At 41.1% G+C, this 23,532-nt stretch overlaps 2 protein-coding genes across 2 annotated transcripts; both read right to left on the reverse strand.

Moving 5' to 3' along the window:
* Positions 1–269: 269 nt before the first annotated feature.
* On the reverse strand, positions 270–8,437 carry mrps2 (mitochondrial ribosomal protein S2). The gene is made up of 4 exons (XM_070552476.1): positions 8,093–8,437; positions 7,770–7,883; positions 7,573–7,693; positions 270–1,108 (listed from the first exon to the last, which is right to left on the reverse strand). The coding sequence occupies exons 1-4, from the start codon at positions 8,115–8,117 to the stop codon at positions 562–564; spliced, it is 807 nt and encodes a 268-aa protein (XP_070408577.1). The 5' UTR covers positions 8,118–8,437; the 3' UTR covers positions 270–561.
* A 29-nt stretch (positions 8,438–8,466) lies between these two features.
* On the reverse strand, positions 8,467–20,457 carry ppp1r26 (protein phosphatase 1, regulatory subunit 26). Its single transcript, XM_015943238.3, has 5 exons — positions 20,145–20,457; positions 11,238–14,493; positions 8,894–9,008; positions 8,726–8,811; positions 8,467–8,637 (listed from the first exon to the last, which is right to left on the reverse strand). Exons 2-5 carry the CDS (start codon positions 14,420–14,422, stop codon positions 8,610–8,612), a joined length of 3,414 nt encoding a protein of 1,137 aa, XP_015798724.3. The 5' UTR covers positions 14,423–14,493; positions 20,145–20,457; the 3' UTR covers positions 8,467–8,609.
* Between the last annotated feature and the right edge of the window lie 3,075 nt (positions 20,458–23,532).

The following is a 23,532-nucleotide window of genomic DNA, read 5'->3' on the forward strand; positions in this document are numbered from 1 at the left end:
TTGTTTGATTCATTAGGTGATTAGTGTCACACTCGGACATAAAGATAATTGAAACTTTTTGAAAATTCTTATTGTCTGAGATTTAGAATCTGGGGTTTTCTTGAGCTGTAATCACCAAAACAAATAAAGGCTTGAAATACCTGGCTTTGCATGGAATGAGCCTCTCTTAATATTAGTTTTACCTTTTCAGTTGAATTACTGAAATAAATTAACTTTTGCACTGTGTCCTAATGCTTCAAGTGTCACCTGTAAAATCATGTGGTCACAAATGAGAAGACTTCAGTGTTTTATTTATTTTTTTACAACTATTTGGATACACTCCAGCTCTAGCAAGACCGAGAGACTAAATCTGGATTAAAAGTGAAACAGAACATCAGGCTGTAACGTCACATGGAGGTTTGTTTCAGATATGCAAACGTTGCACGAGGTTGTTTGAAACAGAAAAAGTCATGAGGTGGAAAACAATAAAATAAAAAGATCCCTGTCTGAACGTTAACAACAGCAAATGAAGTGGAAATCAGTTTTATATCTTTTCAAGTCTTTGTTGAAGATTTCCAAACATCAGGAGCTGGATGGGGTGGGTGTGAACAGGCCGTGGAGGAGCTCCATCTGTCTCCTCTTGTCTTTGGCTCGGTTGATGGTCATCTTAAACAATCGGCAGTACAGCTCGACCGCAACTGGAGTGTCGTCATTCCCTGGAATGGGGTACGTCACCAGGCTGGGGTTGCAGTTCGAGTCCACCACACCAACTGTGGGGATGTTCATCTTGGCTGCATCTCTGAGAGCCACATGCTGCTGGAACACGTTGTTGAGAGTCGACAGGAAGACAATGAGGTCCGGTAGGCGCACCCCAGGGCTGTACTGGATGTTGGCATTGGTGAGGAGGCCGCCCTGCCAGTAGCGCGTGTGTGCGTATTCCCCACATTCCTTAGCAGTGGTCTCCACCAGGTGGCAAAACTGACGACGGCGGCTGACGAAGAGTATGACACCACCACGGTACGCAATGTGGGCGGTGAAGTTCAGGGCCAGCTGAAGGTGCTCCATAGTCTGGTCGAGATCAATAATATCTTGGTCCAAGCGGCAGCCGTACAGGTACGGTTCCATGAGCCTGGAAATAAAACGAACAGTGATGAGAATGAGAAGTTTAATGAGAAATTAAGATCAATAGTACAATATAATATAACAAAGAAACATTTGCAGGTTTACAAGCAAACACACAAAAATGATAAAAAAGAATAAATATAAACTGATTTGAAGATTCACTACAAACTACAGATGACAAAACTCAACTCAAAACCTGTTCTGCTTAAAGAGCAAGTCAACCCCTACCAGAGTCTAACTCCACTCCCACTTCATGTTTGAAAAATGCAACACATGCTGTTGCCTGGCAGACCGAGAGGGCGGAGCCGCTAACAAATACACACACACTCAGGCTCACGACAGCATTGTGACATCATAATGTACCAGTTTACATCATAGCATACCTCTTAGCCAATGGCGGTGGCAGATTCAAATTAAAATACAGTGCAGAGTTTTTACCTGACAACGGCACAACACTGCCAGTTTTAGGCAGAATATTTAAATTTTAACTAAGATGCACTGAAGTGTCAAATTATTGATGACACGTGTCTGCAGCACGATTAGACACTCGTTTATTTAGTTTATCAGCAAAAAAAAAGTTTATTTGGGGGTGACTTGCTCTTTAAATAATTCTGAAGAGTAAATCCAACCCCTTCTTTCCACTGGCTGTGAAGGTGGTCGCGTAACGTAATATCAGCTTTTTACCTGCGAGCTCATTACCAACCGCGAGCATTTATGATGCGAAATGGGACCAAAAGCAGTCCACAAACAATAATGAGCAAGGAGAAAGACAACTGCACGTCTCAAAAAAGGGCTGTAGTTTATTTTCTTTTCTGTTTTCATCGCCTACGGGTGCTTTAACAGGCAATGACGTACAGTTACCTGCATGTGACTTTTATTTAGAAAGTTTACTGATGTTTGACACTGCTTGAGTGTTTGACTTCCTGTCTGGTGCAATCTAAACTGCGTAGTTTGACGTGTTTTGGAAGTATAGCGTGTAAAAATAAATAAAAAAGAGACTAAAAAAGTAATAATAGCAGATCTGAAACGATTCCTCGAGTACCTCGAACAATTAGAGTACAAAAAAGCCTCGAGTCAAATTCTCTGCCTCGAGGCTTTGTTTAATTCATGTTTAATTAATTCATGGCTTAGCAATCGCCCGGGGTCATGTTTCACCCGGACCAAAATAAGTGACGCACATACACACTGGACTGAATGCACACGCGAGTAGCGAATGTAACTCTTTCTCTTAAGCCATGGCGGACAACGTGGACCCCGTTGGAGTGCGAAAAAGACAGGAAATGTCAAAGGTGTGGGACCATTTTTCACGTCGTAAGGCGGAAAACGTAGTTCAGTGTAAACACTGTAAAATGGATCTAGCCTACCACAACACCACATCCTTCATGCTGCAGCACCTGACCAGGAAACATCCACATGTAAATGACCCTTCTGCAAGCGGACTCAGAGGTCCGCTACATATTCTGCGGACACTGAGACTTTTTCGTTTGTAGCACTCAGTTTCAGCTCACACTGTCGTCTGGTAGCAACACGTCGGACCTAAAAATGTGCTAAAAATAGCAGTTTTTACAACACGTCAGACTTTTTATTGTGTTGTTATTGACGTCTGTTGTCCCTCGGGGTTGCTGCAGGAGGACGCAGGTGTTTATGAGGAAAACGACAGAAAGTAAATACATGTTTTGTGATCAGTATAACTTGACATAACCACGGCAAACATGCTTTCGACAATCCTTGTTATTGTGTGAGAAAAAAAGCGTAGAAATTAAAACGGACGTGTGTTAATAGGGAAATAGCTGGCGAGCCATATTGACGCATGCGCCGTGAACGGTTCTGGTGCTGTTTGGGCCGCAGCCGCTCGCTGTGCCACTTCAACAGCTATCCTCCTAGTTTTCGTCTGGCTAGCAGGCTAGTAGACTCAGGTTGTAAACTTATGTTTTGCACAGGCATTTGTTTGCTGTGAAGTAAAGTTGAAGTGCTGAAGTTTTGAAAACTAATTTTGAATAAAACTTGAAGAATAACTGGCAAATACTTGTTCATTTTAAGAGGTCTTTCATATTTTATAAATGCTATTTGATATAATGGTTTACAAACACAAAAGGGTCATTTATTAGAGTACTCGATTAATCGATAAAAGATTCGATAGAGTACTCGATTACAAAAATATTCGATAGCTGCAGCCCTAGTCTAGTTATAGAAATGTACGTTTATAACTCATATTTCAGATTCAAATGACTTTTATCTTGACTATCTGTAATCTGACCTGCTTAAGGGGTTGTTGTTTATTTAGTTTTTTCCAGCAGGTGTATTTTATATAAATGATAAAACCAGTTTACCTTGAGGGATGTTAAAGTCTCCCAGTAAAGCACAGGAAACACTTCAGATAAACCTGAAAGTCTAAACATGTCAGATGTTGGGCTGGGTTGTTTGTGGGTAGTTTTATTACCTGCTAGAGCTGCTCTCTGGAAGACTAAAGTCAGCAAACACAGAGACCGCAGAGACAAGGTCCTACTCACTCGAGATGGAACTGAAGTCTGAAAGGTTCTAGCCTTAATAATAAAGAATTTTAAACAATGCACCTGAGCTGTAACTATGGTAACGAAAGATTCCATAGCTTTACCATAGTGACAGTCTATCGTAGGTGACAGACAGCGCTCCATAGGGAGCCTAAGTCACGCCCATCTACTTCCGGACCACGGGTCCCCAGAAAAACAATAAAATGAATGCAAGTCAACGGTGCTAAAGACGCTATTTTCTAATTCTGCTTGTTATGTGCCATTGATTTCACATATGATGTCCGTGAAGATGCATTTTAATACCAAGAACGCGCTTATTTTCGAAAGGGGGAGACGTCATTTTAAGTTTTGCGTAATAAGTCCAGGACTACAAATGCGCTTTATGAAAGTGACATCATCGAAGCAGACACGGAGAAAAACAGGAAAAATGGCAGAGATTCTGTGGTGACGTCATATTCCCGGAACTGTGCTGCTCTGGGTGGCTGCATGTTGGAGTAGCTCTGTTGACTATATGCACGTTTTGCCTTTTCTTGGGCATTTTTTCTTCTAGTTCTCAAGAAAAACTGTATTTTTTGGACACTTTTCTGTTTTTGGTGTTGTGAAGCTTGGCGGATTTTTACTGCTATTTTTTCACTTTTTGAGCATTTGTTATGATGCGTAACCATGGCAACAAGCTGGTTTACAATCGGGAGCAGCTGATTAACATTGGGAAGGCTGAAATAATACCTCAACTGAAGCCACAAATCCCAAATGAGCTAAAACGCAAGAAGCGTGGGTGCAGAGCGGGAGCAAAACAGCGACAGAGAAAGAGGAAATTCAAACCATCTCTTCCATCGATCATAATGGGCAATGTGAGATCACTGGCCAACAAGATGGAGGAACTCCAAGCCCTTTCAAGGACTCTGCCAGAGTTTCGGCAGTTTCGGAACCGCTGGAGGAGATAATGCAAAGAAGGATTCTCCAGAGAATCAAGAAAATGATGGACAACCCTGAGCATTCTCTTCACAAGACTGTCCGACAACAGAAGAGTGTCTTCAGTCAGAGGCTTCTTCAGTTTGGCTGCAACACTGACCGCTACTGGAGATCCTTCCTGCCAACAGCCATTGTAATATACAAAAACTCTTTGATGACTTGATTACTATTATTATTCTGAGCTACTACAGCAATCAATTTCCCTCTGGGATTAATAAAGTATTTTTGAATTGAATTGAATTTGAATATGCAACGTGCCGATGTCGGATTTGTAGTCATGCTAACATCGAACTTTTACAAGCTGATAAATTTCAAAGTACGTGACTGGCGTGATTGAAACACCCATCGTTGGATTATATTTAAATTGAAGTACAACATATGTGTGATCCGGGACGTAAGGCAAAGCGGATTAGAAAATAGCGTTTTTAGCCCCGTTGACTTGCATTCATGTTTTCGTTCTTCCGGGGACTCGTGAGCCGGCCGGGAAGAGAGGAGACCTAGGCTCCTTATTGTAGTGAAGTAGGAAGTACAGCTAGTGGCTTTAAAAATGAGTGAAGTAAAAGTAAAAAGTAGACCAGAAGATAATAAGTAAAGTACAAATAAAGAAAGCTTTACATGTTATATTATATTCAATAACTTCATTACTTTTTAAAAGATTTATTTTTTGTTTGCATTTTAAATTCTGTCATCCTGCCCCTCTAAATGCGATTTAACATAAAAGGAGACATCATCAGGTGTACCTCTTATGCATAATAATGATCGGATGACAGACCAGATGTTTGATGACGTAGAAATATATTTAATAAAAAGATATCAGAACTTAAAGAAGATGAAACAATCCTCTTCAGACAAATAAACCGTTTGACATCAAAGAAATTTCTCTTTGGTCTTGATGCTCATATAGCAGTAAAGGTTTTAAATATAAACAGATTTCAGTTTTCCTGGTATTGTTTAATCAAAGAGCAATGTGACAAAAACAATAAGTTACGTAGAAGTTAAAATCGTACATAAAGATAACTGCAGTTGAGCCTCTTCACTTTTCTGTTTGCTAAATCAAGCCAAATGACTCTTCTATTAGCTGATGGATCCATTTTTTAAATGTAAACAAGTTAAAATAGTTTGTTCACTTAATGTTATTAAAGTTATAACTTATTCACTGATGAAAAAGTGGCATTTATTTACATTTCTGTCAAAATTGGTGCAGAAATAAAGATCAGTCCCTTCTCCAGACACCGCTACTGTACACGGCAGACAGCATGTAGGTCTAGTTATAGAAATGTACGTTTATAACTCACATTTCAGATTCAAATGACTTTTATCTTGACTGTTTATCTGTAATCTGACCTGCTTAAGGGGTTGTTGTTTATTTTGTTTTTTCCAGCAGGTGTATTTTATATAAATGATAAAACCAGTTTACCTTGAGGGATGTTAAAGTCTCCCAGTAAAGCACAGGAAACACTTCAGATAAACCTGAAAGTTTAAACATGTCAGATGTTGGGCTGGGTTGTTTGTGGGTAGTTTTATTACCTGCTAGAGCTGCTCTCTGGAAGACTAAAGTCAGCAAACACAGAGACCGCAGAGAAAAGGTCCTACTCACTCGAGATGGAACCTTTACTGAAGTCTGAAAGGCTAATAATAACTGATAAATGACCCGCACTTGTATAGCGCCTCTCAGAGTAAGGACTCCAAAGCGCTTTACACTACAGTGTATCATTCACACACTGATGGTGATGAGCTACAATGTAGCCACAGCTGCCCTAGGGCGCACTGACAGAGGCGAGGCTGCCGAGCACAGGCGCCACCGGTTCCTCCGACCACCACCAGCAGGCAACGTGGGTTAAGTGTCTTGCCCAAGGACACAACAGCAGAGTTCTCTGTCCGGAGCCGGGACCAAACCTGTAACCTTCCGATTACTGGACAACCCGCTCAACCTGTTGAGCTACTGCTGCCCCATAAAAAATAAAGAATTTTAAATGATGCACCTGAGCTGTAACTATGGTAACGCAAGATTCCATAGCTTTACCATAGTGACAGTCCATCATAGGTGACAGACAGCGCTCCATAGGAAGCCTAAGTCACGCCCATCTACTTCCGGACCACGGGTCCCCAGAAGAACAATAAAATGAATGCAAGTCAACGGTGCTAAAGACGCCATTTTCTAATTCTGCTTGTTATGTGCCATGGATTTCACATATGATGTCCGTGAAGATGCATTTTAATACCAAGAACGCGCTTATTTTCGAAAGGGAAATCGATAAAAGATTCGATAGAGTACTTGATTACAAAAATATTCGATAGCTGCAGCCCTAAATAATAGCATCCCTTCTCTTCTGGGGTGCATCCAAAAGTTACAATTTGCTGCTGGTGGAAAGGAACTCATCCATGATAACAGCGGCTGATTTCCGCGTAGTAAATAGCACGGCGTTTGAGCCGTCTTGCTGTTTTCTTTTCTTTAAATGTGTAAATCCTGTACCAGAATGTTTCATCTATTTTGTAATTTGTATTTTGTAATTTGAATTGCTTTTATTGATTTATTCAATATATTTACCTACAACTGAACCATGTTCAGCGCTTTGGGCTTCCTGACAGGGTTGCGGAAGGCGCGTTTATAAATAAAGCTTTGATTGAAGTTGTGTAGACCATATCAACTCCAAAGGAAAAATATTTTATGGACAATTGACTACTGATGACTACAAATGACAATTTTGGATTTGAGTTTACATTTTCACAAGCTAATCAACAGTCATATTGTAGTAATAACCCGTCAGTGTGACTTCCATTAACTTATATACACATTTAATTCTAAGGAGCTGCAACTAATATCACATTAATGTGCCTGAACTACCGAAGAAACCAAATGCTTGCAGCTTATTGAAATCTGAGTTGTTGCTTTTTTGAACAAATGATAAAACTTTACATCAGTGTCAGATCGGGGCCGGGGGGAATTGGTAATCTAACATTTTCTTTGAGCTGTGAGAATCTCACCAACCTGTGTCTGCAACCTTGTTTGTGACCAAGATGAACTCTAGCATTGAACAAGTCTTTTAAGGAAAACAGTTCAGACACCCGGAAATAGTCTGGGCTCTTTAGTGGCAGCTGCAAGATTTTCTCTGTAAGATAAAAAGAAAAGAAGTTTAAATCACAACACTAGCTAAAGAAGCCTAACGTTAGCCATCAGGGACTCACCCTTTACATCATCCGTTTGGGGTTGAGGGGACTGAATGGACGCCGCAGTGGCAAAGTGTCCATCACAAGAGTATTTTACTGTGACGCCTCGTGAATGTCGCAACCCAAAAAGACCTGAATATGACATAAAAACAAATCACGACCGCGATCAAGTCCTACTAAACATTAGCATGTAGCATTAGCTGCACTGGGGAACTTATTCGTGAGATTAGCGTTTAAAGGAAACCCGAACAAATAAAATGACAAGTATCCCAAAAAATTGTGTTAGACAGAAAATTAACAACTGTTACACAAACAACTAAGTCCCAATTTTAATCACATACCTTTAGTAAGTGCCCGAAACGCCATGCTTCTGCGCCACGGAAGGTCAGCAAAGTGCGCATGCGCATGAGTAGTAAGGTGTACCGTAAATGAAAACGGTGTCGTGAAGATTTTGCAACCTTTTTTCTCAACAACTTTATTGAAAGAAGAAAACGCAACATTGGCCCAAACCAGCTACAAAAGGTACAAACGAAACAAAATTTTGAAAATTTCAAATAAAAGTTTGCATTAAAATGTAGCTTGTGATGCATGGCAAATATAAGAAATAAAAAAGGGTAATAAAACAAATCCCCAAACTGGCATAAAAATACAAAACAGTTCAGATTCATGAACCTAAAACATATTTTTTCACTAAACGATTTTTTGAATTACAAAGTACAATTGTTGAACAAAATCAGAAATTACCATTTAATCCCAAAAGCTTATACAAAACCAGTAAAATGTAAAGTATTTTTAAATCTTCTGAATGCAACAATTTAAACAACTGAGAACATCCCAGAACACATTTGTTTGATGCAGCTATGTTGCACTGGTAGTGGCCTTCTTCCTGAAACGAGAGGAAAACTAAGGTGAAGGTGGTTTTCTGTGATTCTAATTGTTCACCGTGGGGACAAAAACCCTGTGCACTCTTTCACCTGCTCACTGGAACAAACTGAAGCTTTCTTTTGACGTGTTGCAAACTCCCGCAATGCTGAGAAACACTAACAAGAAAAGCTTTTTCCTGCAAGCACAGTTATGTGACACACATCTTACTCTGGATTCAGACAATTATCATTACAAAAGTCTTGTCTTTAAATAACTACCTTTCTTAATTTGTTAGCCAGGTACCTCCTGCTGAACATCCTGCCTCTCTCCTCCGAAGTAAGAGCTATGATTGGGCTGATGGTGATGCCAGGGTCTATAGTTCTGGACAAAGACCTGGGTGAATCAGAGCAGAACGTCCATCAGATCACTCTTTCAAGGCTCCGAATTCCAAAATCCACTTTTAAAGCCACGTCTCCAGTAAATTAGAATATTTTCAAAATATTACAAGAGACTCACTGTTGCTTAGACTCCACGCTTTATTTCACACTTATAATGCAGCAAACTTTGCTTTTCATTTATATTAAAGAACAAAGGAAAAGCAAAGTCTTTAAAAAAATATTTACAAAAGAACCCGGCAATGCACAGCATGTTCAGTGATGATTCTTTTTTATTTTTCTACTAAACAAAATAAATAACCTTTTGCCACAAAGGAAATAAAAAATGAACGTGCTAATTAGCATTTTAAGAAAGACAGAGTAGGAGGTTTCAGGGGGAATCCCAAACACTTTCATCATAGGTCTGAGACATTAAAAGTGGCATAAAAAAGCTGGAAATGTCCTTTAATGACCAAAATTCACACGAGGGACTTTGATTATTTCAAGACCAACATGCTCGAAAACAGATCTCAGATGGGAGATAGCACTTGTAGATGAAAAAAACAACACACAAACTATGTGGAGGGCTGATTTAAAGATGGAATCCAGTGACTGGAAGACCACTGATGTACTTCATTACCCTAAACTTTATTTAGGGGTTATTTCTGATTATGTTTTGTTAGTACTGAACTCTGATTGGTTAGAAACACATTTAGTAAACTCTTCCTGCGCAGCTATTTATGATGTTTAGGGCTGAGACTGCAGATGCTTCTGGTTTTGGAGGCTGATACCAGTTAAGGCTATAGTGTAAGTTTCTGAAAGTTAAAAAGTCTAAATGGAAGATATGGTCATTAGCACTTAGCAATGGTGAGCTCACAACTTGGCAAAAGATGTTAGATTTTTGAGTTTCAGGTCAGCCGAACGCCTAGAAAACAGCTAAAAACTGGTCAATACTGATCCTCAGCTGACCTTTTGGTGCTTTTCTAGCCATAACTAACACGCATTGTCAGTCTTCTTCTGCTTTGATGATTGATCAGTTAATACATGTCATTCTTAAAATCAAATATTGATTTCTGTTTTTAAAAAGTCAAAGAAACAGAAAAGCAAGCAGTCGACTATCCTGTTGAGGATGCAGGTGAAGTGTAATGGTTACAGGGTATCTGCAGGTTTAAGGGAGCCAAATTTAAGACTTTTTAAGACCTTTTAAGGCCACTTTCACCAAATTTAAGCAATTTTTAAAATTAAATTTAAGCTATAATTTCCAGCTATTGCCTGGAACCGGTGCTAACCACGTCGTGAACATGGGATTAACCATCCAGTTACCATCAAACTTGCACTTCCCATGGCGCAAGCTCCCACTAGCTTAACCAGCTAATGTGCTCATCTAAAAATAGCCCCCTTTCACAACCAACTGAATGTGTACGGTTCCGCTTACGCCAACATCATACACAAACAATGCTGAACACAAACTAGAAATTCACGAAAAGTTTTATAGAAATAAAATAATCTTGTTTATTGGGTCTTTGGTAATTTAAGACCTTTGGAAACTGGATTTAAGGATTATTTGTCAATTTTAAGGATTTTCAAGGCCTTAAATTTGGAAAAGTAAATTTAAGACTTTTTAAGACTTTTTAAGGACCCGCGGATACCCTGGGTTAAATAATGAAATGCTGACAAAACTATTTTCTTTCTGTTATTTTGTTTTTATTTAACAATTTAACAACACAAATTGTCTGTATACCTCAGTGGAACCACAAATAAATGAAACTAGCCGTTATATAAAAACATTCTTTGTCTTCAAGAAGATTTAATTACAACTTTTGAACATTTGGAACAGGGAAGTTTTAGCTTTTCTTTTTTTTTTAATCTCAAACCCGTCATGATCACATCCTATAAAATTACACCTTCCATTGGAAATAATCGTGCGACTCCATGATCACAACTAATTCCTCTTGTAGGAAAATGTCACCGTATTGCTTTTCAAAAATATCAGTCATGTGACTTACCTAAAGGGCACGACTAGTAAAACAGAAATCCCGATGCAGCCATTCTGTTACAGATCTGCTAAACTGTACAAATGTCTTTTATTTTGAAGTGCATGATTTATTATAAGTGTTCCGTTGGAGCCTGTACACGACTGAGCAAAACCACAAGCAGACAGGATTTTCTTAATTAGAAGGGCAGAATTAAGACACTACTAACAGAAATATGGTGCTGTGGATGAATAATGATCAAAGCAAATACTTACAACGCGGCAAAGCCCTGCTTCTTTCCTGGATCTCTCCTGCTGTCTGATTCACAATCTGACTCGTCTATAAATTCTTCATCCTTCCTGTCTTGATGCACTTCTTCATTATCTATCTTTGAACTCTTGCCTTCTGCTTTTCTCTCATTCAGCGAGTCCGCCCTCTCCTTTCCCTCACCCCTGTCCCTGCTTTGAACCTGGACATGGTTGGTCCTATTAGACTCCAGTTCAACAAATACACTCTTGTCCTTCGGCACGTGCACCATGCTGGCTTTTTCCTCCTCTAAGGGGAAGGGGGACCTGTGACTTGGTGTAAGGCTCTGTGCAAAAGTCATCTGTGACTGCTGCCTGGCAGCAGAGAAGAACTTCAAAACGGGGGGTCTGACTGTGGCATTTACGGCAGTCTCGGAGGAGAATGAAAATGGAACTCTGCCGGTCCTCGATGAGAACCAAGTGGAGGCAGGTGTCTGTAATTTGAGGTCCCTGTTTGGATAGGAAAGAGTGGCAGAGGCGGTCTCTTTGTTTTCTGATGAGGTGATATGAAACAAAGTCCGAGTAGGAGCCCTTTGGTCAGAAATGGGAAGCCCCAAACTCTGGCGCCACTTGATTGACTGAGACTGAGCAGTGGTTGGACTCGAAACTGGCCGACTCCTGTCCATTTGTGAAGTGGCTTCATCATCAGGCCTCTTTTGCTGGTTTTTAGTTGCCCCTGCTCCGTCTGCTGGTTCCTGAAGACTAGAAGTGCAGGACTGGACAGAGGACGTGTGTGATGGTGGAGTGATTGAGGAGACCTCCGGTGGCTGCCTCTGGGAAATCTGATCTTCAGCTGAACGGCTTAGGGATGCAGATGGAAGGCCAATCATTCTTGGACACTCAGCCAGCTGAGTTTCCTGTTTTAGGTCAGCCTGTTGAACCATGACTGTCCCATTTCTACATACATCTTCATCTTTTCTTTGCTCTGCATTCAAAACTTTAGCCTTCTCAGCCAGGAACTTTCTAATCTCCAGCTCAATGCTGTCGTCGCTGTCTACAGAGCTGCTGTCGTCCTTTATTTGAGGCAGGGTGTCAGAGGCGTGCAGGGACTGTGCATCTCCAAATTCTGCCTCTGCCACGATGTCTGCTGGTTGCTTCGTATTTTTAGCTATTTGCTTTAGCTGTGACACGTTCATTTTCAATAACCTGCACTCATCCTTTACGCCGTCTTTAGATTTGCTTACTTTTTTCAAAGCGCAAAACTTGTAAACAGGCCCGGATTTCAACATTTTGGTGGAAAGAGAAATTCCTGACATCGGTTCTTCTGCCTTAATGCACTTGCTAGGTTTCTTTTTCACGTCTCTGACCTTTTTCTTTGACTTCTTTTTTGTCTTGAGCAGATCTTTTATGGCAGTATCGAGATCTTCGTCGCTGTCGAGCGAGCTGCTTTTTTCTCCGCTTTGCTCAGTCCTGTGTAATGCCGTGTCTGGTTGTGTTTGACCTCTCTGAGAAAATGCAGACAAGTTTGATTCCTTAGCCAGTTCAAAGTGAGACTTGGAGACTGTGTCTTTGCTCCTGTTGTCTGTTCCCAGCACACTGGAAACAAGAAGGTGGTTCTCCCTTTGTTTTCTTCTCTGCGTTAAAGACAACCTCTGTGTTTTCTTTTGGACAGCAAATTCTTTTGCGTTCACTTTCTCCGATTCTTTCGCATCACCGGGTTCTTGAGTATTCGGCAGCTGTTTGTGCATTTGGGCTTTCTGTGCAAGGAATTTCCTAATTTCTTGTTCAATCCCATCCTCGCTGTCAACAGAGCTGTCATTGCTTTCTTTGCCGTCAGGAAGAGAAGGCTGTGTGGCAGCCCCAGTTGGGACACAGGCGCCGAAGCCAATCTCCTGATGGAAGGGTCCAGGCATGACGGTTTTGGAAATGTCCAGTATTGCTTCAGCACACATTAGTTCAGCAGTTGTATTAACTTTGGGTGGCGCAGGGGTTGGTTGCTCCCTAAAATGTTCTACTTTAAAAGAAAGTAGGCCATTTCCTTTGTCTTTTGGGATATTTAAAAGTGAAGATTTAGGTTTCAAATCAGATGATGGAGGACTTTGGGATATTTTCAACTGATTCTCTGATTTGCTCTTCTTTTTCTTCAGTTTGTGCTTTTTCGTATTTTCTGAGCTTGCACTCCCAACAGCTTGCATTAACGCATTATTGCTACAGGGCTTTTGCTTGTGTAGGAATGATTTAAGGCCACTCTTCTCTCTGAGCTGCTCAAGCTGGTAGGAGCGGATAGCTTCTTCAATGCCATCATCACTAGTGGAGTCAGACTCATCTTGGAACGAGCTCAGACTGAAAGGTTCCTTTTTGCTCTGCAGCTCCTTTTGTTCTAACTGGTATCTTTGGATGGCCTCCTCGATTCCGTCATCACTGCTGGAATCATCCAATTCTTCTTCCACCTTAACTGTGACTGGGAACTTCATAGTTTGGGGGGAAATGCTCATAATTTCAGATGAGTCACTTTTTTGCTCCTTTGAGATAACTACACTGCACGATCCTCGACTCAAATCGAAGTTGTCATCTAGGGATGCTTTGTTTTTTATATACTTTTTTAAAGGAATTCCTGCTTGCGCTGTTGAGGGCTCAGCGTTGACACTTCTTTGGAGCTGGCTGATGGAAATCAAGGAAGTGTTGCCATCAGAGTTTTGTTTGGAAACCTCAAGAAGCGGTGAATTTTTTCTTGGAATTTTTGAAGACTGAAGGAAATGTGAGCATGGTTCTGCCTTGCGTTTGTGACCATCTTTTTCTTTTAGGTACTCCAGTATCGCCTCCTCTATCCCCCTGTCCACAGAATCGTCACTGTCGGTATCACTGTTCACATGGTTGTTTATGGAAGGAAAATGAGTCTGTGGGTTTTCAATGGGGCTTTTAGTTTTGGACTTGGCTCCCACATCGGAACCCACAGGAACCCTGCATGCTTGAGTATGGCCTTCCTGTCCTGAAGAGATGCTCTCCTCAATCTCGTCACCCATCTCGATTGAGGACTGGGTGCTCCTCAGGCTCTCAATGATCATCTGGACCTTGTTTGATATAGGTGTGTCTCTGGTGGACAACTCTGAGTCAGATTCATTGAAGCAAGCTGGAAGGCTATAGCCTCCAGCTGGGCCACATCTTCTCCATTCTGTTTGCGTCGCTGCGACAGGAGGTACATTCATCAAGTACATTCTAGTGAAAGTTGGAGGGTTCGTCAAGCTTTGGAGAGCAGCTGCCTCCAAAGGTAATCACATGGTTCAATCTGGGAGAAGAAAAAAAGAGAAATTGTAACAGATAAGTCAAAAAATGCTGATTTGAAGACCCACTGCAAGGAAGTGTGATCAGCAAAACTATTCAGATATGAGTTGTAACAAACATCAATTATATAACTAAAATATTGTTGACTTTATTTCAAAGAGATATGGTGCATGTATCAGTACTGCTACAAAACCTGATTAATGAGAAATGAGGGAGCAATGCAGTTTACCTTTTACTTCAAAACAGGAGACAAATAATTTACAGTGAAAAAATGGTAAAATGGCCTGTTTTTATAGCGTATTCTTAGGGTTCTACGACCCCAAAGGCGCTTCACAACACGATCACTCATCCACCCAATCACACACACAGTCACATCGGGTTCTAGTTTTTCCACGAGCCGCTTCTGGGATGCATCAATTACCTCGGGTTACGTAGGGCTAGACAGGAAATCGCACACGGGTTCAGTGTAAAATCCCCGTTAATTTTCAAAATAAAAGTATTGCAGCAATGCAATTTCATATATATGAAGCTTGCTGTGACCTAACGGCTTATTTACTCACAGCATCGTTCCAGAAGTGCAGTGGTGTGTTTTTCATGGCATTAATCCTGGCAGTGGAAAGAAACTAAATCATAGGGCTGTCGCGGTTGAGGAATTCCCCCTGCGGTGATTCAGGGTGGCTTAATATTGCGGTGTGCGATATTATTGCAGCCCTTTTTTATTGCAGTACTATCTAAACATAATGTTTACACATTTAAAAAACGTTAAAAATTGCCGTGCCTTCTTTTATAACACTTTACTGAATGCAGATCAAAGGGCAGTAACAACACAGATCGCAGTAACGTTTGTTTCTCCGACAGTCGGAGTCCGACTGAACTTAAAAACAACAAAATTCAGGAGGTTAAACTTTTAAATGCAAATTTGGCTGCAGCATCTAACAAATAAGAAACAAGTCCCCAGTTTGTTTAGTTGTTTAAAATCAAGCATAAAAAATTACATGTACCGGGCGCGCCGGGGGGCGGGCGCACTATCATTTCACTTTCACACACACGAATGACGGTGATTTATAGCTCGGTCACGTCCTTGTTACCTACAAGGAAAACCAGCATGTTAACCATATACGGTTTGAGAGAGGATCTGAGAGGGGTGGCAACATTTCCAGCAACACTGAAAACCCTCTCGGATGGTGCGCTCGTTGCACTAACGCACACGTACTTGCGTGCGAGTAAACAGAATCTCTCCCGGTTGTTGCTCCACCATGTCAGGGGGGTTTCTTTAGGGTGGATGTATTCCTCCTGCAGGTAGAGAGTGAGCTCCAGCTCGGCTCAAACTCTCTTCGGGACGGTTGCAGAAGCAGTGCTTGTCCGGGACTTCAGCAGGTCTCCGAGCGTTTATTTATTTATTTATTTTTGCCGCTGCAGCTCTGTCTCGGCCAAGGACTCTGGCTGCGCAGCAGCTGACGTACTGAAAACCAAAGTGCTCCCAAAGGAGCGAAGTAACGTTTCGTTTTGATACCAGTGCAGCCATCCTTCTCAACATGCATCATTGAGTTGAACCAAGTTCAGTAATCGCGGTGGCCCATGATGCAGCGCGGTGGGCTTCTTCATATTGCGATATTTCATTTTTGCGGTTACCGCGACAGCCCTACTAAATCATATATGACATCAAACAGTGATAACCTGATTTCCTTCCTTTTGGTTTAATAGTGGATTGCATAAACAAACCGTAACCTTTGAAGTCTCAATTTTTTATCTTGCAAGGAGGTTGGTGGAAGTCTCGAGTGATTTTGTGACCTCGCGAGTCGTGGAAGGAGCACGGTAGAGAAGCTGCTTTGCTGCCGACTCTCCGAGTGTGCACTGGAGGTCAATGGCTGTCGCGACTCGCGAGTAAACCATTCCACTGATGTTCCGCACCACTGATGCTTCCAGGGTGTGTTGGGGTTAGGCTCGCTATATCCGAGAATCGGGATCAGAATTATTCTTTACACCAGGACAAAAAATCGTAATTATCCAATCTTGCTCTAGTTATATCATTTCTGCTCAACTCTAGCAAGCTTGTGTCATGATGCACAATAACAGTTTGTTGGTATAATTCTGCAGTATTTTTCTAGTATTTTCTCCAATATTGGCATTAAAATATAACATCAGAAAATAATCGGTTTTAACTCCCTTACTGACCTGACTTTTACATACCATGCACATATTATACATCTAACTTTTCAACGTCATGTCCTGTCTTTTAAAATGTCGTATCTGAGGTTTACTGTTTGAGATATTTTAGTTATTTTTTAGCAACTTTGGAGAAAGTAGGAATTTGCCCTGCATAGTGAGGATCTGCTGTCCTCATAGCATGTAGTGACACGTAACTAGACTGCTAGCAAACCACGCAAACAAAACTGAAATCTTAAAGTTTTAATGACAAAGAAAAGCAAGGCATCTCCACATGAAAATATCTTGGAAAACTATAATATGAAGAAAAAAATACTATCAGCCAAATACATCTGGCTGAAGCATGTGCATCATGAATTGTATCAAACCAAAAATTGTTTTCAAATTGGCAGAGGATTTCTCTGTATCGTTAATGACTCTTATCGCTGGTAGCGTATCGATATGCGAATCAAATCGACCTCAGAGGTGGAGATTCACATCCTTAGTTGACACATGTTCTTCATGTGGGATCATGTTGCCCCTTTTGAAGAACATGTGCTTTTGCTGCAAGGGATTGAATGCAACTGTACCGGTCAGGTGGTGAGATTTTAAAAGGTGTAGGGATGGGTACCGTATTCTGTACTTTTTAAGGCAGCGACCGAATTCCGTGGTACCGACCATGAACCGATTCACTTGATATGAAATGGTGCCTTGTTTAGGTACATTTTGCCACTTACACACTAGCATTTGGTACTTAATTTCCCAAGATAGACAGCAGCACAAGAGCGTTATGTCATCAGTAGCTGCGGGCGAGATGTAAACAGCGCAAGCAGCATGGTAGAAGGACCACGCACTAAAGTTTGGGTCTACTTCACTAAATGCGATGGATTGACAACGTTCTAAGTGAGCTATCATCGTCTTAATCTGCATCAGAGTAGGTAAATAAACTGATAACGTTAGCTTGATACTTTAGCTTCTGTTGCTAGCAGCTACTGGTGCGTTCGCTTTCTTCTCAGTACTCGGAAAATCCAACTTCCGAGTAGGAAAAATCAACTGTTTAAAAATGAGCAGCATTGGTGTGTTCGCTCTCTCCTCAGTACTCAAAAACTCATTTCTGAGTAGGCAAAGAGAAAACCTCTAAAATTAGGCTTCGCTTCACTAAATGCAATGGGTGACTGGGGTGGTGCTGATATCGACAACGTTCTAAGTGAGTTATCATCATCTTAATCTGCTCCAGCAGGTAAATAAACTGTTTAAGATAATGTTACCTTGATAGTTTAGCTTCCGTTGCTAGCAGCTAATGGTGTGTTAACTTTCTTCTCAGTACTCGGAAAATCCGACTTCCAAGTAGGAAAAATCAACTGTTTGAAAATTAACGGCAAAAGGAATGAAGATACACAGTAAATTTAGTTCACAGCAGAGATGTTTGCTTCAGTTTAATTTGCAGTTTTAAAACTACAAGGACCCACCCATCACACCATTTGTCCAGAGGTGAAAGGAAAAGAAACAAAGTACATGAAGCTGGGCTTTAGTTTGTGAAACACCACAATATTGTATGGTATACAAGTGTGTTTTAGTTTAAAATACATGGTCTTCTCCTAATAGTTATTCCAGAGGGCATAGAAGAGGAATAGGAGGAGCTGCATCATTATAGAAACAGTTGTGGTTAAAAGTTTTCATATTGAAGAATTTTGTACAACACTAAGATGATAAAATACACTTTGTATGTTATTTATGGTTATATTTATCAAATATGGTTATACACCAAGAAAAATATTCATTTTTAAAAAAGAGAATTAATTAATTATTAAACATTCAAAAGTATTAAAAAAATTGTACCGTTAAGTACCGGTATTGATTTGTAGGTACCGGGAATAGGTACAGAATTGATTCAAATGTGAAAGGTATCCATCCCTAAAAAGGGGGCTTTAATTTTGTTAAATTACTTCAACACCACAAAACCGTGTCACTATCACAATTTACACTACTGGTTGTATCTTATTGTGACTAATAATGTAGTCAATGGCGCCCCCAAGGGGTGGCTATGGTCATATCTACAAAATTGATGCCCCCCAGCAAAAGCCAGTGTTAGTAAATCATATTAAAGTTCATTCAAACCATAAATTGATTTATTCAAGACATAAATGGTAAACAAATGAAAATAATACAATTAATGAGTAAAGAAATAATCAGCATTAAAAAAACATGTTTCTGCTGCTCACCATTTTTAAAAAGTTTTTATCTCCATAGTTTTTGTGAACACAGCAACAGGTGAATTAAACAAAAAAATACATGTTAAGATAAATTTTCAAATAATATTTTAAATAACTGAAATGAAATTTTCTGAAATTTTTGTATTTGTAAAATGTTAGTAAAATGCTTTGGATATGTACTGTTTCTTTAATAAAAAGGAAGGAGCAATGCAATACATTGCCACAGGCTAAACTCTCCCAGAGTAACCACAAGGACCAATTTCGTGTACCCCCCCCCCCCCCCCCCCCACACACACACACACACACACACACACACCCCCGCCTTCCTCCTCCTTCTTTGGCCCCTTCTGGCCACCCCATCAACATTTTCTGGAGGCGCCCTTGAAAGTATTGAACCTTGTTTGGCTCACATGGTAATTATCAATTTAGTCAGTTTTAACAAATGTTAATACCGATAACAGGACCGGTGATTTTAATACATACAGCTGTCTTTTAAATTGATAAAATGTGTGATAAAATAATATTTCTGAACATACTGACATGAAAGGTGCTGTGCATTACAGAACCGACAGAGGCATGTTGTCATGTGTCCCGTGGAGGAGGCTCTCTGCTAACCTGCCCGTCCCGTCTCTAATCCACCCTTCGGGGAGAAGGACTGAACTCGTTCCTGGTGATAACCTGCTAAAACCAGCCAGTCAGTCAGCAGAAAGAGCGAAACCAGGGATGGTCAGGCAGCACAGGGACGCCGCGAGAACCACATTAAACAAACGTCACATAGTAGCGTGATGGCAACTTTGTCTAAAAATACCCAAAAAGTTTCTCAAGACACCCAGGCATTAGAGAGTAGACATGTCTTTATTACATACACAACGTGTCGCGGTACGTGTTGTGCTTCCCTGTTCGCAACCAGAAACACCGGCTGCCCCCGTAACCCTCTAGCGGCACGGACAGCACAGATGCCCGGCATGCATCCGTAGGAGACTCCGCAGAGCAACCATGTTTCCTCGTACCGGCCACGGTTGTCAAAGCTGGCGGTTGCTCGACCGAAAACGCCGATAAACCAAATTACGAGTCATTAACGCTTTAATGGAATAAACAGACACGTGGGATTTAGCAAAGCGACCGAGACGTGAAGGGAAATAAGCGGCGACTTGAAAGACACAAGCGGGCCTCCCGGCTGCTGCAGCCCGGCATTTTCTCCGGCGAAGAAAGCCTTTGTATCGCGCTCGGTCTTCCACTCGGATCTTTCCGTCCACATTTCCACAAAAAGACAAGACGACTCACAAGTTTGACCCACCTGGATGTGTCACGAAACAACCTCTGGGACGAGCGTGTGCGCCTTGCGGCGCTGACCGAAGCTGCCGTGGAGGAGATGTAGTCGGTGCCCGTCAGCGGCGCGCTCACAGCCCGAAGCTCTGGCTGGCGAGTCCCCCTCCTCCGCTCCGACTACCGGGCGGACGAGCTTCCTCAAACCCACAGTCCAACCAAGCATGGGCCCGTTCAAACATGGCAACGGCGCGTCGACCCGGAAAACATTCAAAACGCTCGTTTGTCCGTGGCTCATCTTTAAACCACAACACCAGCAACGCTAACATTTGCCATTTCTATTTATTATGGTTGAAGGAATCCATTTACCAAATTGCCTATTATTATTTATATATATATATATATATATATATATATATATATATATATATATATATATACACACACACACACACACACACACACATAAAGCCATTTAAAGCCATGTTGCTTTTGTACAATTACATTTCCAGAGACTGTTTTGATCTATTCTAGTGTATCTCTTGAGACACCTTTCTGTTCAGCACTGATAATCAGCTGCTATACAGTTTTAACTGTTGTGTTATTTCTGTTTCCTATTTTCTATGTGAAACATTGAAATAATGTCTCAGCAAGTTCACTTGAATCCTAGACAGATGTTTCCACACAACAATGTGGATATTTAATCAAATCAAATCAAACCACTTTTATTGTCACGTCACATGTGCAGGTACACTGGTGCAGTACATGCGAGTGAAATTCTTGTGTGCGAGCTTCACAGCAACAGAGTTGTGCAAAAATACAGTAATGTAAAAACAAGTAAAATATAAAAATGGCTAATCTAAATATACAAATGAATAAAGTAAACAATAAGATAAGAGATATAAAATATACAGAGGCTGGTATGTGCAAAACAGTGGCATTAATGTACAGTATGGAGCGTGTAATGTTGGAGTTTCAGTAGTGAGGGTGAGGTGTCTGCGATGTGTTCAGCAGTCTGATGGCCTGATGGAAAAAGCTGTCTCTCAGTCTGCTGGTTCTGGACCGGATGCTGCAGAACCTCCTTTCTGATGGAAGTAGTCTGAATAGTTTATGGCTGGGGTGACTTGAGTCCTTGATGATATTTAGTGTTATTTATGGTCAACAACACAGAAATACTCTCATTGTCCTTTTTATTAGGTACACCTTGTTGACACTGGTTTGGTTCCCTTATAGACTCCAGTGTCTCCTAAATCATTCATAGCATAGTTACATCAATGGGTTTTTGGTTCGTATAGACATGACAGCATCACACAGGAGCTGCAGATTTGTCGGCTGCACATCCATGATGTGCAACCCCTATTTTCACACATGTCTAACATGTTTGATCAGATGTAGATCTGGTGACGATCGAGGCAGTTGGAGTCCAGTTAAGTCATCATGTTCAAGAAATCAAAGATGATCTGAGCTTTGTGACATGTAGCATTATCCTGCTGCTTGTAGCCATAGAATGATGGACATGACCAGTTACAATATGCTCACTTGTTGTGTTAAATGTTCAAAGTGGACCAAAATGCAAAAAGAATCCATCCTTTAATGTTGACACCAAACTCTGACCTGATGATCTGATTGCTGCAGCTGAAATCAGACCAGGAAACATTTTTTCTTAATTGTTTTGGTCCAATTTTGGTGACTTTAGGTGAACTGTAACCTCAGTTTCCTGTTCTTCGTTAACATGAGTGGTACCTTCCTTTGCTGTAAATAGCCCGCACTTGTGTAGCAATTTATCAAGTCCAAGGACTCCAAAGCACTTTACACAACAGTCATTCACCCATTCATGTTTTAGCCACATAGCTGCTTTGAGGCACACAGACAGAAGTGGCTGCCATTCAATCTATACCACTGGGAACTCTGACATCTTTTGTTTGATGTAGTCTGCACTAAGTGACCAGCTGTGATCAGCAGCAACACAAGAAGAAAATCAGACCTACTGTATTGGTGTCACAATTTATACATTCAATCATTTTTGGGAGGTGAAATCTTTATGCAAGGGGGGTCATGACTCCCCCATCGCCCCCCAGGATCTCCACGTATCTATTTCCTTCCTCACCGCTGTCAGTGAGTCCAAGGACAGCTGTGGCTTCATTGTAAGCTCATCACTGTGTGTGTGTGTGTGTGTGTGTGTGTGCATAGATGTTGTGTTGTAAAGTGGCTTGGGGTTTTTTTTAGGACTCTATAAGGCACTATATAAATACAGGTAATTGACCTCTCTCCCCCAATATGTTTTGTGGTTCAGAGATGCTATCGGTGACACGTGACCTGCATGTCAACCACACCCCCTTAGCGCCACTGTGGGTGTGTGACTCGCGTTGCTAAGGTAAGCTGCAGCTGAAGTTGAAGCAGTGCACAACAGTCAAAAGGATGGTTAAAAAGAACAACGACGAACGCGTCCCTAGGGACAAACTTGTGAAGGAGGATAGGGATCAGTAGTTTCAGAAACCGTTTACAATCGACAATATACGACCTCAAAGAAAACAAATGGAACTCAAGACGTTTTATTACTGCCGAAAACACATCACTTGAGTAAACTCAGCACTACTTCAACATATTTATAATCAAGTAAAAGTAAAAAGTAGCCATCCAAAAACATTACTCCATTAAGACTGGTGCTGCACCAGGTTTTAGTTTCTGAATGGGCCTTAATTAAACAAATTATTATCAACATAAGTTACAAGCAGCCAGATGCAGAAACATTACCCACATGCAGAGGTCGCGCTAAAATGGTATGGCCTGTATTTTATATAGCGCCTTCTAGAGTCCTGTAACCCCCCAAGGTGCTTTACAACACAACCAGTCATTCACCCATTCACACACATTCACACCCTGGTGTCGCTAGACATGTTTGTTTTCATTTTGACTGACAGTTAAAAAAAATGGTCGGATCATTTCCTCACGTCAGTTTCATTTCTCAAATAGTATTAAATAAAAATTCACAGTTTAATCCTCATTCATTTCCCATTAATATTTAGTCTAAACAAGCTGGAACATTTCAACTGCAGCGTCCTGGTTCTGCTGCTGACCCCACAGACGCGCGCCGAGCTGCTCTCCACAGCTCCTCAACACGCTGATGGCGAGCTGCGTTGATCACGGTGTCCAAGTCTGAGATATGCTCAGATGTTCTGATGGGAATCTTTTCTTGATCGTCTTTGTTACCTCTGTGATGTTTTCTGTGCGTAACGTTTAAAATCTCTGCACACCTGCCTGCGTAGGGTCAATTCCAGTCTGTCAGAATGACCAACAGCCTTGAGATTTTCCATTAAAATTAATGGTCAAATACGGAAAATATCCAGTTAATGCAATCCCTGCCTACATTTAACCTTTTAGCCTTCTTGTGAAGAGAGCATGGCAACCCTTCACACATT

This window comes from Nothobranchius furzeri, chromosome 6, assembly GCF_043380555.1.
Source record: "Nothobranchius furzeri strain GRZ-AD chromosome 6, NfurGRZ-RIMD1, whole genome shotgun sequence".
Taxonomy (NCBI): Eukaryota; Metazoa; Chordata; class Actinopteri; order Cyprinodontiformes; family Nothobranchiidae; genus Nothobranchius; species Nothobranchius furzeri.